Source organism: Amblyomma mixtum, chromosome 4, assembly GCF_055824585.1.
Source record: "Amblyomma mixtum isolate Tamu chromosome 4, ASM5582458v1, whole genome shotgun sequence".
Taxonomy (NCBI): domain Eukaryota; kingdom Metazoa; phylum Arthropoda; class Arachnida; order Ixodida; family Ixodidae; genus Amblyomma; species Amblyomma mixtum.
In genome coordinates, this window is record NC_143015.1 from 151,755,182 (window position 1) to 151,770,218 (window position 15,037).

Consider the following 15,037-nt stretch of genomic DNA (forward strand, 5'->3'; position numbering starts at 1 on the left):
GAGGCGTACTCTTCAACCTGCGGTGGTCAGGACCCGTTAGAAAAAAAACAAAAAAAATATAGCAATGGCTAAGTAAAGATGTGGGGGCCCCTGGTGAGAAATTTTAAGTGGGAAGAAGCATTCACATGTTTCTTTTATTTTTTCCTGAACAGAAAAGAACGGCACTGCGTAAATAAAATCACCTTCCATCTCAATCACTTGTTCAAAAAGTTCTCCATGAATCCGCCCCTGAGATGGACATCTGTGCTGTCTTGAAGCAAAAGGCCGGTATAGATCTTTGATGCTATGGAAACCTAGCGTCGCTTTTCCTTGCAAGAGCTTGGAAATTTTATAGCATTTTTATGAGCATTTTTATAGCATTCATGAGAAGTTTGCTCAGAGATTTACCGAGCGCTTAGTTCGAATTTGTTACTTTTTTGTTCTTGTTATTAGGATTACTAAAATGCGTGGAAGACTGCGTGTCAGATAGTGCACATTTATCTTCACTGCGTTCATTGCGAGTCGTTGCTGTCAGCGCATATTTTGGGAAAAAGGTGAGCAAATAGTATACGGGAGTGCGAACATCTAAAAAAAAATTGCGCCTCTCCCGTAACCGAGAGTAGAGTAAGCATGAAATGTTTACGGGCCTAACACAGGCTCCATTGCACGGCATAATCAGCTGTGACGGTGGCGGCATTGAAATCCAGGACGATGCAGAAGCGTACGCGGACACGACGAGACGCAGGCCTGACAAGAATGTATATGCAGCGCGTTCGAATACTCCGCGAGCGTGTATACATCTGCCTGCCATAGGGGGAAAGGGCTTGAAGGCCAAGCGGCCGGTCTTTTACGTGCGTGAGTGTGGGACCGTAGCGCCATCCTTGGGGAGGGAGCGAAAGTTTTCCGCCGAAAGCCCTTCTCGCCCTCTTTCTCCAAGCGGCCTTCTCTCAAAGCCCCTAACAGATCACGTATGACAACGAAGTGTATTGTGGCATGTATGTGCTTTTTCCACGCGTTATTAGAAATCTGAAATTATAATTTCTTGATGCACAGCTCGACTGATATCTTGATAAACATTGAGAATACACTGGCAGCAGTTATTTTTTGTGACTCGTTTGGAGAGCAACCGGCGCTTGTATGCCGGGCGCGTAGGAGGGCTTAGAGAGTCTCGTTGAATCTCGTCAAGTCTCGTACGGTGCCCGGATGTTCTCGTTTCAGAGCCCGGATGAGTGGAATTCAGTGCCCGGATGATGGCTCTCGGTCTTGGCGTGACGTCACCACAATGCCGACAACGGGAGCTAAAAGCATTTCATGCTTAAAAAAAAGTGTGTGATTAGTAACGGGAGAATAAAGGGGAAAAGACTATTTGTATGTAACGATAAGGACTCTTCATTTTCAGGCTTACCTTTCCCTCACAAAAACTTCTTTAGACAATCTGTAGGCTGTCCATAGGCTTTTGCTAAGAAAGTCTACAGACTTTAATACAACATCCTTTATGCAGCCTACAGACAATTTATAGATTTATGTCTATACACTCTTAGTAAACTTTTTTTATAGACAGTCTGTAGAATATGAACGGACAAAAGGAAATGTCTATAAGAAATCAATAGAACCTATAAGCAATCTTTAGAAAGTTTATAGACTGTCTTTTACAAGGGTTAGGTTACGTATTGTCATATTGTCCCAAAAGGAGCTAACACGGCTCAATGCTTCCAGAAGGAAAGATTTCTATAGGATATAAGCACGAATGCATAAGGGCAAAACTAAGGCCTTACCGTGTGATCCTATATGCGGTAACAATTTAACGCAATCCCTCTGCAGCAGCTCGCATTAAAAATTTCAGCGCGTCTCTCCAAGCACGCGGTGCGCTTACTACCTTTACCCACGCTAACCGACGTGGACCTTCATTAAAGAAAGAAAAAAAGCAGAATCAGAAGCTCGGGCCTAACGATAGCTAACAACTAAACCCAGTGCTACTCTCCCCATTCGCCTTTTGTTTCATTTTTTTTCATGCGCAGTACTGCAAAGGAGACAGCCGAACAATAGGTGACGAATGTTCGGTCCCAGTTCCCAAAACCTGGGGTGGTCGGGAGTCGCCTGTCCAGAGTAGGAAAGCAAATATTAAGAGTAAAGAAAAAAAGAAGCTTCTTGGCTGTCCTGGCGGATAGTGTTTCTTGTTAGCGTGAAAGCACTCACCGACATTTGCGGGATCAATTCTAAGCCTGTGAAAGCACAATGAGCTTTCTGCCGGCTCCTCGTTCCGCTGAAATTCACGTCTCGTCGTTCTCTTTAATGGCTCCGCGCACTATGCGGGTATCGTGCTATCCCGTTACCTCGTTTTTTTTTATCTCCTTTATTTCATTTAATAGGAACGTTCTTAATGCAGATCAAGCTCTGAAGGCGTGCAGCGGCTCATTTATGCGGACGAAGGCGTATCGGTGGCTCAGTCGGGTATATTCGCTCGTCTGGAGTGCATTTCTCTCTTCTTTATATGCCGAGATTAACTATTGAAATGCTTAACCAGAGAGACTGGTAAGAAGCTTTTCGCTCGCGGGAACGCGGAGAATAAAGAGAACTCCGCTATCGGTCGTGAAGGAAAGAATTATCGCTGCCGGTTTTGTGATCTTTCTTTGTTGCTGGGATATAGTGCCTGGAGTATGTATTATCGAAGAAAGACAAAAAAAAAACTATTCTCTTACTCGCATAGTTTAATTTTTGAATCAATCTTTGTTCGGAGGCTGAGTTGGAAGTTTAATTAAGATGTTTTCTAGCCATGAACGAGACTTTGTTTTCAGTGCTATATTTGGAATTTTTATGAAACTTGGCACCAGTAGATACGTATATTTGTAAATGCATTTTCGAGAAAAAAATTACAGGTGCATGCAATTATATTGTGTGTGGGTGATGGAATAGCATTGCAAGCTGTTCATCGCTTTGCAGGAAGTGACTTCATTTCCCAACAGCCAAACAGCGAATTTTGTGACTCTCGACACTTTTTTTTCTCGGCGAGGCTTCTACGCGAAAGCTTCAGAAGCCTCATCGAAACGAGCCTGATAGATGAAACATCAGATGCCTAGTCACTCGGCGATCATCACGGACGCGTTGGTGGTTTCAAGTAAATTGTCAACGTGACGTCGATGACGTCATCAGTATGACGTCATCAGTGGTTTGGGGAACTTATAAAGTCAATGATTTGCAAAGAGGCGAATCAAACGAGAAATGTGGACGGTCACAGTCTTTGTTAGCACGGTGCAGCTCAGCGGTGCACCATTCGTGAGTGCAAAAGTTAGCTTTGTCAGCTTCGTCTTCCTTCCTCTTTTTCTCCTTCCTTGGAGCTGGCCGCTTGGGCATCAAACCCCAACTGTCTGTCTCACAGATTAAGCAATATCGGGGCAGATCATTAGTCATCAGCCACTAACATCAGTAATCAATTAATGACAATAATTGATGTTCCTACTTAATGACACCAGTTAATGATGATCATCAACGAGGGTAATCAGCTTGTTTAATCAATGAGACTAATTAGTGAGAGTGACGCCATCCATACGTGTGATGACGGCACGCCTAGAACCAATCACAGTAGACCAAGAAAAAAGACACATCGTCGAGTGGTAGCGTCGGATATGGAAGAGTGGCGGTCGGATCTTAACGGAGTTTGTAAGCAGGTGCAGCAAGGCGTCGACTAGGAGCCAGCAACTTCGCGGCAAACGCCAGTGCTTTCGCATTTCTCTAATGCAGTCTCTGCAATAATCTCTAAGTTTTTTTTCATGCATACGAAACGTTTGTCTGTGAGCTTTGGAGATGGGAATAGCTGGTAGGCGCAAATGTAAGCGTTGGGCATTGAAAACAATGCCTATTTTCAGTCAGTATAGTAAGTAAAAAGAGTAATATATTTTGGGTTTTCGGATGCCTTTCAGCGTTAATGCAGCTGACAACGCGCTCTGGTTTAAGACCCATGTTTTTTTGTTAAAGAAATTGATCGTATTTTTAACTGTTTTGTCGTTTGTTCGGCAGCAAGAGACGAATTCACTGCTCCAAAAATCGAATTTGAAAATGAGATACCCTTTTGCCGCCACTAATTTCAAATTCATGTCTTCAGTGATGAAAATAACTTCGTGATCACCATCCGGAAGTCAATAGCGGTATGGGCTAGGCTCAGAGATCGGTAATAGAAAGCGGTGACGTCACCGCAGGCAGTTTCTAAGGGTCCGCTTGGTGGGGATGCAAGCGGTGACGTCACCGCAGTTAGTTCCTAAAGAGTCCGCTTGGCGGTGATGCCTATATTACATATGTTTTTACCATAAAAAAGCCCTGTCCTCAGAGAATGTATCCTCTTTGTCACCAGAACGCGTCAACCAATTGTTATATTCCAACTTCAATACGTTCTCATTGTCCCATAAAACCCGGTACTTAATGTATATACATGAGAAAATACTCTGCACACTTATATAAGTGCAGCAGATTTAATTTTAGCACGCATCAAAGAATGTAATTACCACACCGATGTCTGGAAACTTTGTTTAGCCTATGTGCGACAGCGAAAACTTTGATTAGACAATGCGCGGATTTCGCCTGGCTAGAATAGCAAAAAGCGTGTTTAAACAAGGCCATCTGCTCTACATCACATATCCTACGTAGCGTTAACAAGCAGAGCAGTGGTTCCTGATTTAGGGCAGAATAGATGAACACAATTAACACCACTATCATCACCATTACAATAGTTACAATCGACACCATCATTAAGGTTGTCGCCATCGTCGTTTCGTTGAGTCCACTGCACGTAACTCTACCCGGTGACATCATACTATAACATGGTCAAATGTTTAGGGGAATCCCCCAAGGTGGAGTAGATTTGTAACAAGGGAGTAATTAGGTGGATTGGTGAGCTAGTTGGTTCATGATCGTATATTTGAGCAGCAGAAAGTGAACAAGGACGGTGAAGAAGCATACAGACGAAGACGATGGTTATTAAAGGGAGTAACTACTCATTGACGCCAACCCAAGCGCAGCCATACGGCTACAAAGGAAAGCTATCTCAGAAACTTCGCAGTTTAAAGTTAAAGTTTAACTTTAAAGTTAAAGTACAAAGCTTTCCTTTGTAGCCGTATGACTGCGCTTGGGTGGACGTCAATGAGTAGTTACTCCCTTATTATACTATAACATATTTCTGCCATGTACAAATCCGGCATGCGCATCAGCTCAGTGTAATGCTATGTACTCGAAACTTTCTATTCAAGCCTTAGAGTTTAGCGATGAAGTCATTGCAGCTTGCGCTTTGATTTTCACATATTTTTGCTAAAAATCGATATTAAATCAGGTGGCATATATCCAAGCGCGCTTCGATCTGCACTGTCTTCCGCCTAATCTGATTACACAAGACAGTACTCCTTTCCTTTTTACTTCACGCTCCCCGCCTTCGTCAATAAATTCGCGCCCGAGATTTTCCTCCCCACTTTCAAACTTTTAACTGCGCCACATCGATGACCGCTTGCCCGTGTATCGCTGGATGGAGGGGGAGAGATGCCGGGAACCAGTTAGACCCGGAGGATTCAAATGCGTCGTTTTCTTCATACGAATTCGCCTTCTTTTTGTGAATTTGGATGCAAGTTTGGCTTCCTTTATTCCCAGAAGAGAATGCAGATGTCGGGACATGCTCTTCACTGATTGCTTCCTGGCGCCTTTTGTACTTGATCCCTTTTGGGGATAGGTCCCCAATATCGGGGGCGAGCAAAGGTGACTGGCTCTGGAAGTGCGAAGAGGGCCAGATAAGCTGGCGCGAAAAAAAAAGGGAAAAGAAATGGGCATTAAAATTGGGGTGCCGCATCTCTGAACGGGTAGTAGGAGTTTTTGCTAAGAGCAGCTTGGAGTGTAGAAAGGTAAATAAAAAAAAAATATAGGCTCCTTTCTTCCTGAAAAAAACAAAAACAGAGCTGGGACTGAACATGGGGCTTGAAGAGACGGGAAGGCTGGGACGCAGGAGAAAAACCCATTGGGAAATCAGCAGGAGTTACACGGGAGTCGGGGGGGGGGGGGGGGGAGGCGGGCGTTCACGGACAGTGCTTGGGGTGTCTCTCCTCCCCATCGTCCCCTTTTTCCTCTTTCCAACCCTTGTCTCGCGCCGATATCGTCATTGGGGGAACAGGAATGCTGAGCTTGGGGGCGGGGTTGCGATCGGTAAACAAATAGGAAACAGTAAACTGCTGTTCGGAGGATACAACACAGATAGGCGGAGTAAAATAAGTATAAGGCCGGGTACGAGAGACAAACAACAAATATTCTCGAAGACATCGAAACAGAAGAAAAAGCCGACTTGTTTCTGCTCTCGGGGCTGGAGGCAGTTACACCCCTCCCGCGTTTACGAACATAAATGGCCGCCGCTTACGGCACAAATATACGAGCCCCTTTACACGGGGAGAGGACGGAAAGGGGGGGGGGGGTCCCAGTTATGAGGCAAGAGTGCGGAAAGAATGCTTCGTATCGAGGCTGCGTGACGGGCCGGAAAAGGGCAAGAAAGGAGGAAGAGGGCAGCCAAGAAATAGAGAAAAAAAGGGAGCAGGGTGTCCCGTTTTAGGGAGAGGGCGCCTCCTTACTGCCTCGCCTGGCTTTTTCTTCACTTGTCTTCCGTTGAGTCACCAAACGCTTGCTGCGTATCGGGACTTGCGAGGACGCCAAGGAAAGGCGCGAAAAGACAGAGGGGATAAGAAAAGGAATAAAAGGAGACAAGATAGGTATAATAATAGGGAAGAAAAAAGCCCAGTAGAAAGAACATAGCACTTTGGTGTGCAAAGACACAAGAGTAGACTGCCGTTGTCTACTCGAGCGAGTAGACAAAGCCTTTCCGGACATGGTAGAAACCTGGGCGAAATAACGATTGAACACAACACGCAAAGCGCGGCTAGACGGCCAGTAAACGTGCCGGAGATGGCAGGATGTGACAGGGGCCTACCAATACCTCCGACCTCCGGCATTGGAAACATCCTCCTTCGCACTTTTAGTGTCTCCTTGTATCTTTCTTTTAACCTCCCCTCTGTAGGCTCCGCAGAGACTATTGACTTAAGAGCTCGAAACACCCCGATTCCTATCGGATACGGCGCCGAACCCCCGGCCGCTTACGGCGCTGCCGACTGATTGGCGTGCTCGGGATTCTTATTGTTTGTGTCCCGCCACCAGAGTCACTGGTGTCGGCGTGGGGAGTAGGGACCGAGGGGTGGGCTAGATGCCGGATGTTGAAGAGACAGGCGTAGCGGTAGCCTGCGTCCCACCGTCGATGGCGCCTTCGGAAACGGCGGTCCCGTTAAACGCCAGTTCCCCGCTAAACTGCATCACTTTTTTCCCCACTGTTGCTTTTTTTCCCCTCTATATCCTGGGATTGAGGGACTCGGGGAGGGAAGCGCTGTCTGCCTGTTGCCATGGAGCGGAAGAGGTCGTGAAAGCGACGTGCAACTTCTGGCACTGCCGATTTTGTTGTTGTTGCCAGTGGGAAGTCTGGTGATGGGAAGCACGAGCTGGCATCAGGAGCAGCGGGCACGTGCTGTGATTGGGGCCACATGGGATTCAGAACTGGAACGGTTGGGTGATATGGGCTGAGCCATGGATAGCATGTTGAAAAAAAAAAAGCAAACTTTATGAAGTATTCGAGGAAGAAGACATAATTAGGAGTAGTACGATTTTTATCCATGAATTGCCGCCCTTTATAACGAAATACAAGCATTTATAGTAGATGTTGTTGCTCGGCTGCTGTCCCGAAAGACGCGGGCTCGATCCCGGCCGCGGCGGCTGAATTTCTTTGGAGGAGAAATTCGAGGCCCGTGTACTGTGCGATGTCAGTGCACGTTAAAGAACCCCAGGTGGTCGAAATTTCCGGAGCCCTCCACTATGGCGTCTCTCATAGCCTTAGTCGCTTTGGGACGTTAAACCCCACAAACCAAACCAGTAGATGTTGTCGTCCAGAGTAGGTGTATGCACAAGATACACCGAGAAGATAACGCGTAGAGCATTCTAGGACGGCTCGTGGCGGTAGCATAGGCGCGACTGGCGTTTACATGAATCCGACAGGGCCAAGTTGAGTCGAGTTGTTGGGGTACTGGGTCCATGTAAACCACGTCGAGTCGGGTCGGAGAGTCAACTGGACTCGACCCCTCAACTCCGCAGCAAAAGGGGGTTTGGCTGGCATCCTCCTTCGCAGATTATACTTAATCCTATTTAACGCTTGGTTAAATCTTTGCGAACAGAAACGAGAGCCGGTTTACTACGCGCGCGGTCGCGCCTCGCAGGGCGCGCCACGAGAGTCGAGTCGCTCGAATCGAGTTCATGTAAACAGACAGAAGTCTAGTTGGGCTGACTTTGCTCAGCTCGATCCCCTGACTCGATACTCGGCTTTCGGGATCATGTAAGCGAGGCATATTTATCTCTAGAAAAAAAAAAACGTGTTTAATAATAATGTACCTCTGCTGCCGACTCGATTACGAATAGTATTGCTAAAAAGCGAACCAAAAGCGATTCGAAACATGACAGAACCGATTCCACCGCGAACCGAATAATTTTGTGCGAATATACGTACAAAGCGAATAATCGTGCGATACAACGAGGGTTAGAGTTTGGGGCTGATGTCAACAGCAAATAGTAAAGGACGCCGATATCTCGCATCAGTGTAGTGTTCATTGAACCTGCCTTATACCTACCTTGTCGGTAAATCTTGGCGGCCGTGTATGAGCATTATGAACCCTGCGACTCGAATGGAGTGCGGCTTGTCGCGGCGCTGAACTCTAAATGTCGCAGAGGTGGATCTCCGCCGAGTGCTGTGCGGGGTCGTAGTGGGCCCTATTTTGGACACAGTCGTACAGGAAAAACTTCAGCGAGCCTTATTTAAACTCCTAGCCAATTATTTGAAAAGTATTTTAAAACGCAAGAACATATTCGACTACTTTCGAATAATTTAGAGCGTGCACGATTTGAATGTTTATACACGAATCGAAAGCAGTGTTGCCCACAACTTACGAAGGAGCGGTTAACCGACCTGAGACGTGCAATACAGACACCTCTCACTTGGTTCCTCCATGATATAAGCTACTCGGTTCAGCGCCCACGCTGTTAACCGTGCCGAGTTCACAAATCTTGAGCACATTAATGAAACTGAAATGTTCCTGGCGTCTCTCTGATGTGCGTCCGTGCCTCGCTTTCTCCGTAGAGGGTGCAATGGTACCTCGGTAGGGGCTACGGTTGTGTCAGCATTGCTGTCGCTTTAACCAACCAAAAAATTGATCATTTTCTTCGTGACCAGCGCCGTTTTCATGGTTTGTGGTATAGAGATACGCAATTTTATGCCGTGATTTTCTACCTTTCGACGTGAAATTTCTTCCGCTCTTCCCGACGTCCGGTACTCATGTACCCTGTTCAGTTTCTCATGGACATAATTGCGCAAGCCGGCTCCGTGAAACCCCATGCGCTACCCTCCTACAACCAGCTGCTCTCCTTCTGCACTCTCCTTCTGCGCTCTCCTTCTGCGCTCTCTTTCAGCGCTCTCTTTCTGCGCTCTCCTCCTGCAGCAACCAGCAAACTGCGCGAAATGAAAGCAACAGCCAGCATCGTCCCGTCATTTGTACACAAGTTTCAGCAACGACAGTAGCAAAGTACAGTAAAGAGGGCAGCGCAGCGGTGGGCTTCGGAAGGCAAATGACTGGAGGTCAGCTGAGGAGCGCTTTCACCTCTGCTTTCTCGATCCATGGACACGCGCTCTGGATCTCAGCGGACAAAGAAGGTGCGGAATGAATGAACCGCGCTGTTGGATTATATTGATACGACAGCACTAGAGCTGTCGCCACACTAAAACCCCGCCGATGTCTGGAATCGCAAAGTTCGCTGATTGGTCGAGGGAAGTCACTCTACCTTGTGACAGCACCAGAACTTGCCCTGATAGGCAACACTGATTGGTGGAGAGGGGTCCTGTGACCTTGCGACTTCGTCACAACCCGACCACCGGATTGTGAGCGACCTGACGATTGTGGAAGACGGAAATTTTTGGTAGGTGGAAAGAGGCCACTTGACCTTGTGATGAAATGCCATCTTGCCCTAGTTTTCTACCTAGTTTCTAGATAGCAGCCTAGATAGAGAATCGGAATAAAAAAATCTTGAAAAAAATCTGATATATTCAAATGTCGGCAAGCCACAGCATAGCGGATGCCTGCTACTGAATGCAGCTACTCAACAGCACAGGTGCTATAACAACAGCAACAGGGGCTACGGCCTCGTGTGGCTTCCAAGCCTTTAGTCTTAAGCCACCCGCAGGGATTCATCTATTGTTTCCTGCAAATAAAAAGCCAAATCAATTCAATTGAATTCAGTATTGCAAATAGATGGTTTTACTGTGGTGCTTTGTACGACCGGCCTTTTCCAACGCGTTTCCAATATTGCCCCTTGCTGCTTGCTGCTTGGGTAGCAGTCTGATTTTGGTGGTTGTCTGAACATTGACAATTACAAAGAAACAGATGCAAGTACTCACAAAAGTTGCAGAAGAAGATCCAACAAATGTGAAATGCATGCTATCGCATTCTGTTCTCAAACGGACTTAAACGTACATGACAATAGTTTTTTTCGATTCCATGTTCCAAATTTAGAGCATTCGCACACCCCTACGCTTCACTCCTCCAATGCCGTTACGTGGCCACGACGGCAGCGCGCCTGGTTTGTTCATTTCAACTGCATCGAACAACACGGAATTCCATGGACGTTACAAATATTTAAGCCCCATTTAACCTAACCTAGCAACCAGCCCAAGGATGTTGTGTGTCACACGGCTGCTCCATCCAGGGCTGGCAGGCAGCGTGTTCCAACCTGGGTGTGTGTGTGTGTGTTCATTCCCGAAGTGAGCAGCACCCACCCCAGTCAGAGCACGGGCCGAAGGGATTACAAAACGGCCCAGGTTTGCCTTAGGGCAAGGGTCGAACCCGGACCGGCAATGTTGTTCCTTAGTGGCCAGGCTTGCGCCAAGTCTGTTCGGTGGAGGGTAGCGGGAGTTCCTACACCGTCCCATTCTACCGAACAGATGTCTGGCGTAGTTTCGGCCAAGCTGCCGGGGAACAGCGGCCGGCTAGCCGTCATGGATGCATCCGTGAACTTCAGCATGCCTTTGCCTTGGACTCTGGCAATCACCTTGAAAAGATATTGTCCAGGTCAAAGGTACACGGCCTGCGAAGTGAAGTCTTGGGAGGCTTCAGGTGAACCTCGTCAAAGATCCACAGGGTAGGGAGGGTTGAGGCACAGTTGGTTTGGTTTATGGGGTTTAACGTCCCAAAGCGACTAAGGTTGGATACTGTAATAGGATCGGGAGAAGGGGGCGGGGGAAAACGCATCCCTTTTTTTTGTGGCGTAGCTGTGCAGCAGAAACAGAGCTGAAGTAGAATCAACAGGAGACGAACATTATAATTTCTTAACGCACATGACTTTAAGAGGGACGTTTAAGAGGATCGAGCACAGTCACGTGACTCCGACGATACAGGGTCATGCAGCTGCAGAGCAGGGGTAAAGTTATCTTCAAGCCTGCTTCAAAAACAAAGCGATCCCTTGAACTGGTGCTCCAATGTCCCAATGTATTTTACGCCTGGCTGCTGCTGGTGAGACGTTTCTTTTCACAAAAGAAGAGGGGAAAGAAGTAGAAGGGCTGTCGATGCTGCTAGGGTGGCATTCCTAGTCCTGGACGCCACTGGGTCGCGCTGATTCACCTACTAGTTGGACTAGCTGGAATCTTTGATGTCTCGTGACAAAGGTATACAAGGTATGCGGAGACATGGATAGTCCCGACCCCACGGTTAAACACGGGTAGAGAACGCCTGCAGTTCACTCTTCCGTCCCTGCTAAACGCGTATATATATAATAATTTTGACCTTTTCAGTTCGTCAAACAGGTCTTTGCGTGCTTTGTATGCTAGCATGTAGGATTTTTGTTTTGTGTTTTTTTTCTTCTTTCTCTTTTTTTTCTTCGCTGCCATTACCTGTGTCTACCGAATGTGAATATTGTGTCAATATTGTATAATGTTCTTTCGTTTTCTCTTGTACCTACTCATTATTGTATACTTGTTATCACGCTTTGCAACTGCCTTTTGTATTAAAAACCTTGCTGTCAAGCTGCTGCCAAGCGAAAGGGGGCTGCGGCTTAGTCAAGCTGTTTCTCAGCTTTTTCTGCGCCTCCGCTGTCTGTATCTTTACAAGGCAGAAATAAAGAATTTGAATTTGAATTAAAAACCTCATGGCGGGTCCTAAGAGTGCCGCCGTACGTTCGCTGATTACTGACACGGAAAAAGTCTGGAGGAGACACCTAGCCTTTACCTTCAGGGTATATCGCTATAGTGTTAATGGGCTAATGCCCATATGAGCGGAATTTCGTCATCCTCTGCTTTACATTCATGGATCCCTGGGAGTCCTCATGCCGCTCTAGTGCAGAGACGAAGCAGTTAGGCGATGCGCCGCTCATTTGCGATGGTAGGTGCTGCCATCGTGGAGCTTGTGAGTCACAGGTTGCTCCTGCCGAGCAACCTCTCGTGTACAATTATAAATTTAACTGCCACCTTTCATGGTAGGCGGTTTGCTCACAGTCCTGTGGGCAAGTTGTGATGGCGCTACAAGGCCACCATAGCGGGTTGTGCGAGGCCGAGCAGAATCTTGTCCCTTAGGTTCGCCATAGGGTTGCCACCCTGGGTGGATAGGGTGAATACCTGTGCTATCCTAGCCCGGTCAGTTTTTCGCTCACAACGCCGATGTTAACGGGTCCTGGTGTCGATGACTGCCTTCGCCACTCGCGTCGCACAGCGGTTAACAGTCTCTTATGTAGGCAATGGCAAATTCCGGTCGCTTCCCACGGAGTCTTGAAAGCCCCACCTACGTACGTCGCCGAACAGTGACCAATGCCAGAGGAGTCGCCGTGGTGGCTCAGCGGTTATGGTGCTCGGCTACTGACTCGAAAGACGTAGGTTCGATCCTGGTCGCGGCGGTCGCATTACGATGGAGGTGATATGCTAGAGACCCTTTTTACTGTGTGATGTCAGTGCACGTTAAAACCCCCAGGTGGTAGAAATTATCCGGAGTCATGAACTACGGCGTCCCCATAGCCTGAGCTGCTTTGGATACTGAACCCGTAAAACCAAACCCAAACCGATGTCAGAGGGTCGAATGGATTCGAGTCTATAGGGCGCCAGGCTTTTGTCTTGATGTTCCTTCTCGGTGGCGCCGCTATGACTCATAGTGAAGGTGCAATTAAGTTTTAGTTTAGAGTACCAGCGTGGGGCTAATTTGACTGCAAAAGGTTCTGTGAAATGTTATTCATCTGGAAAGTGTGGGCTATTATTAGATCCCTGGATTTCAACCACTTGAGAATACAGAGAGTAAGTGAGGCTAGTTGTGTTATTAAAAGTCAGTCACCGCACACGCTGTTTTTTGTAGCGAGAGCTACACAACGCCAGCTCTTCGAGCCTTCAGCGTGGCACCCCTTGAGCTCCGTGACCTTGAGCCGGTTGGTCACGTGGTGCGGAGCAGCTACTGCTGCCGGCGGCACGGCACGCCGGCGAAACCGAGCTGCACCAGCTGTGCGCATGCGCCGTGTCGAATGGAGGGGGGGCGTGGAGAGGGGGAATTGTGTTGCATCTGTATAAGTAGACGGCTCGGCGGAGCTCTCGAGTCACTCCAGGTTTAACCAGAGCTAAACCGCAGCCAATTTTTCTTCATTTAGAGTGACTGGTACACGTCGAATATTCCTCCCCTCGCAGGTGGCGTGGTGGCCCGGTACCAGGTCGGCCGCAAGGTGTGGCCCTACATGATCAGCATGGCGCTGGTCTACATGGTGACGCTGTCCCTGTTCCCGGGCATCGAGAGCCGCATTGTTTCCTGTCGCCTGGGCTCCTGGATGCCCGTGCTCCTGATGGCGCTCTTCAACGCCGCCGACTTTATCGGAAAGGTGAGTGGAGTAGGACACGCTTGTCGCTGATTGGGTGCCGACTGTGGATGCGTCGAAGCTGTTTGTGGACCAGATTATTCACTCTTGACATCTATTAGTGAGAGCATAGAAAAGAGATAGGGTCAAACCTCTAAATTCGATATCTCGGGGAACTCGGCTAATGGTTTGAACATCCGTCTCTTATGCGCAAGGTGCAGGGTTCGATCCTCAGTACCGCCAGGTACACGCCGGTTATCCAATGGGTGTAGCCTCTCCCGTGACCTAGTGCTTGGCTTCTCTCGATTGAAATGCTTGGCATTGAAGAAGCATAGCTTGTACTTCTGTTTGTGAACGCGCCCTTTGCTCTGGTTTTCCACTCACCATGCACCAACTGGCCCAACAAGCTACGCTGCTTCAATGCTATGCTTCATTTTGGGCATCTCTCTACATGTTCAGCCTCCTTCCGACCAGGCTGCCTTCTGCGGCAGCTCCATCGCCTACCTGTCCTGCAAAGCCCGGTTTTATTCCCACTGCTTAAAAAAAGATCTTCCACCGCACGACGTCATTAGTTTGTTTTGTCTTCCAGCATTGTCCTGTGTACTTCTCCTCCTTGTGAACGCGTCCTTTCCGCTGGTTTTCCACTTAAAATGCTTGGCAAATCGGTCGCGGACCCCACCTTATGTAGAAGATAACTCCTCATGCCATGGCGCTGTTTGGCCGAAATAGCCCTTGCGCCAATTAAAAAAGAAAATGAACAGACGATTACGATAGTCGGTAATGAGAAATTTGAGCGCAGCTCTTCACGCATTTTCATGCCACCCGCCCCTTCTGGCAAGGGGCGTGGCGTGTTACGCTGCTGGCAACCCTTCCGGGATCTTCCCGTGGCTGCCACCTTCCGGTTGCCCATTCCTCCGCTCTCGGCCTGGAACGAGGCGTTTATAGTACCTGCCAACACGCCATCTGCCACACGCCTATACAACGCCATCTGTGAGGTGGCGTGTTACGCCGACTACGCTGACGACTAGAACGCGGAACACAAGACCGGGCGCCTAATAATTGCGCTCTAGAACTATGATCATCATCATCATTGGGGAACTCTGAGCGCTCACAGATTAATTGAAGCAATAGAAGCGGTTGT

The 15,037-nt window shown here is 48.0% G+C and overlaps 1 protein-coding gene across 1 annotated transcript in view; it reads left to right on the top strand.

Annotated features, from left to right (window-relative positions):
- The window catches only part of Ent3 (equilibrative nucleoside transporter 3), a 192,805-nt gene that overhangs the window by 122,235 nt on the left and 55,533 nt on the right, over nt 1-15,037 (top strand). Inside the window, exon 8 of the mRNA XM_089588345.1 lies at nt 13,733-13,920. Within this exon, the coding sequence (XP_089444471.1) occupies nt 13,733-13,920 (188 nt within the window). The remainder of the gene's footprint in view (nt 1-13,732; nt 13,921-15,037) is intronic.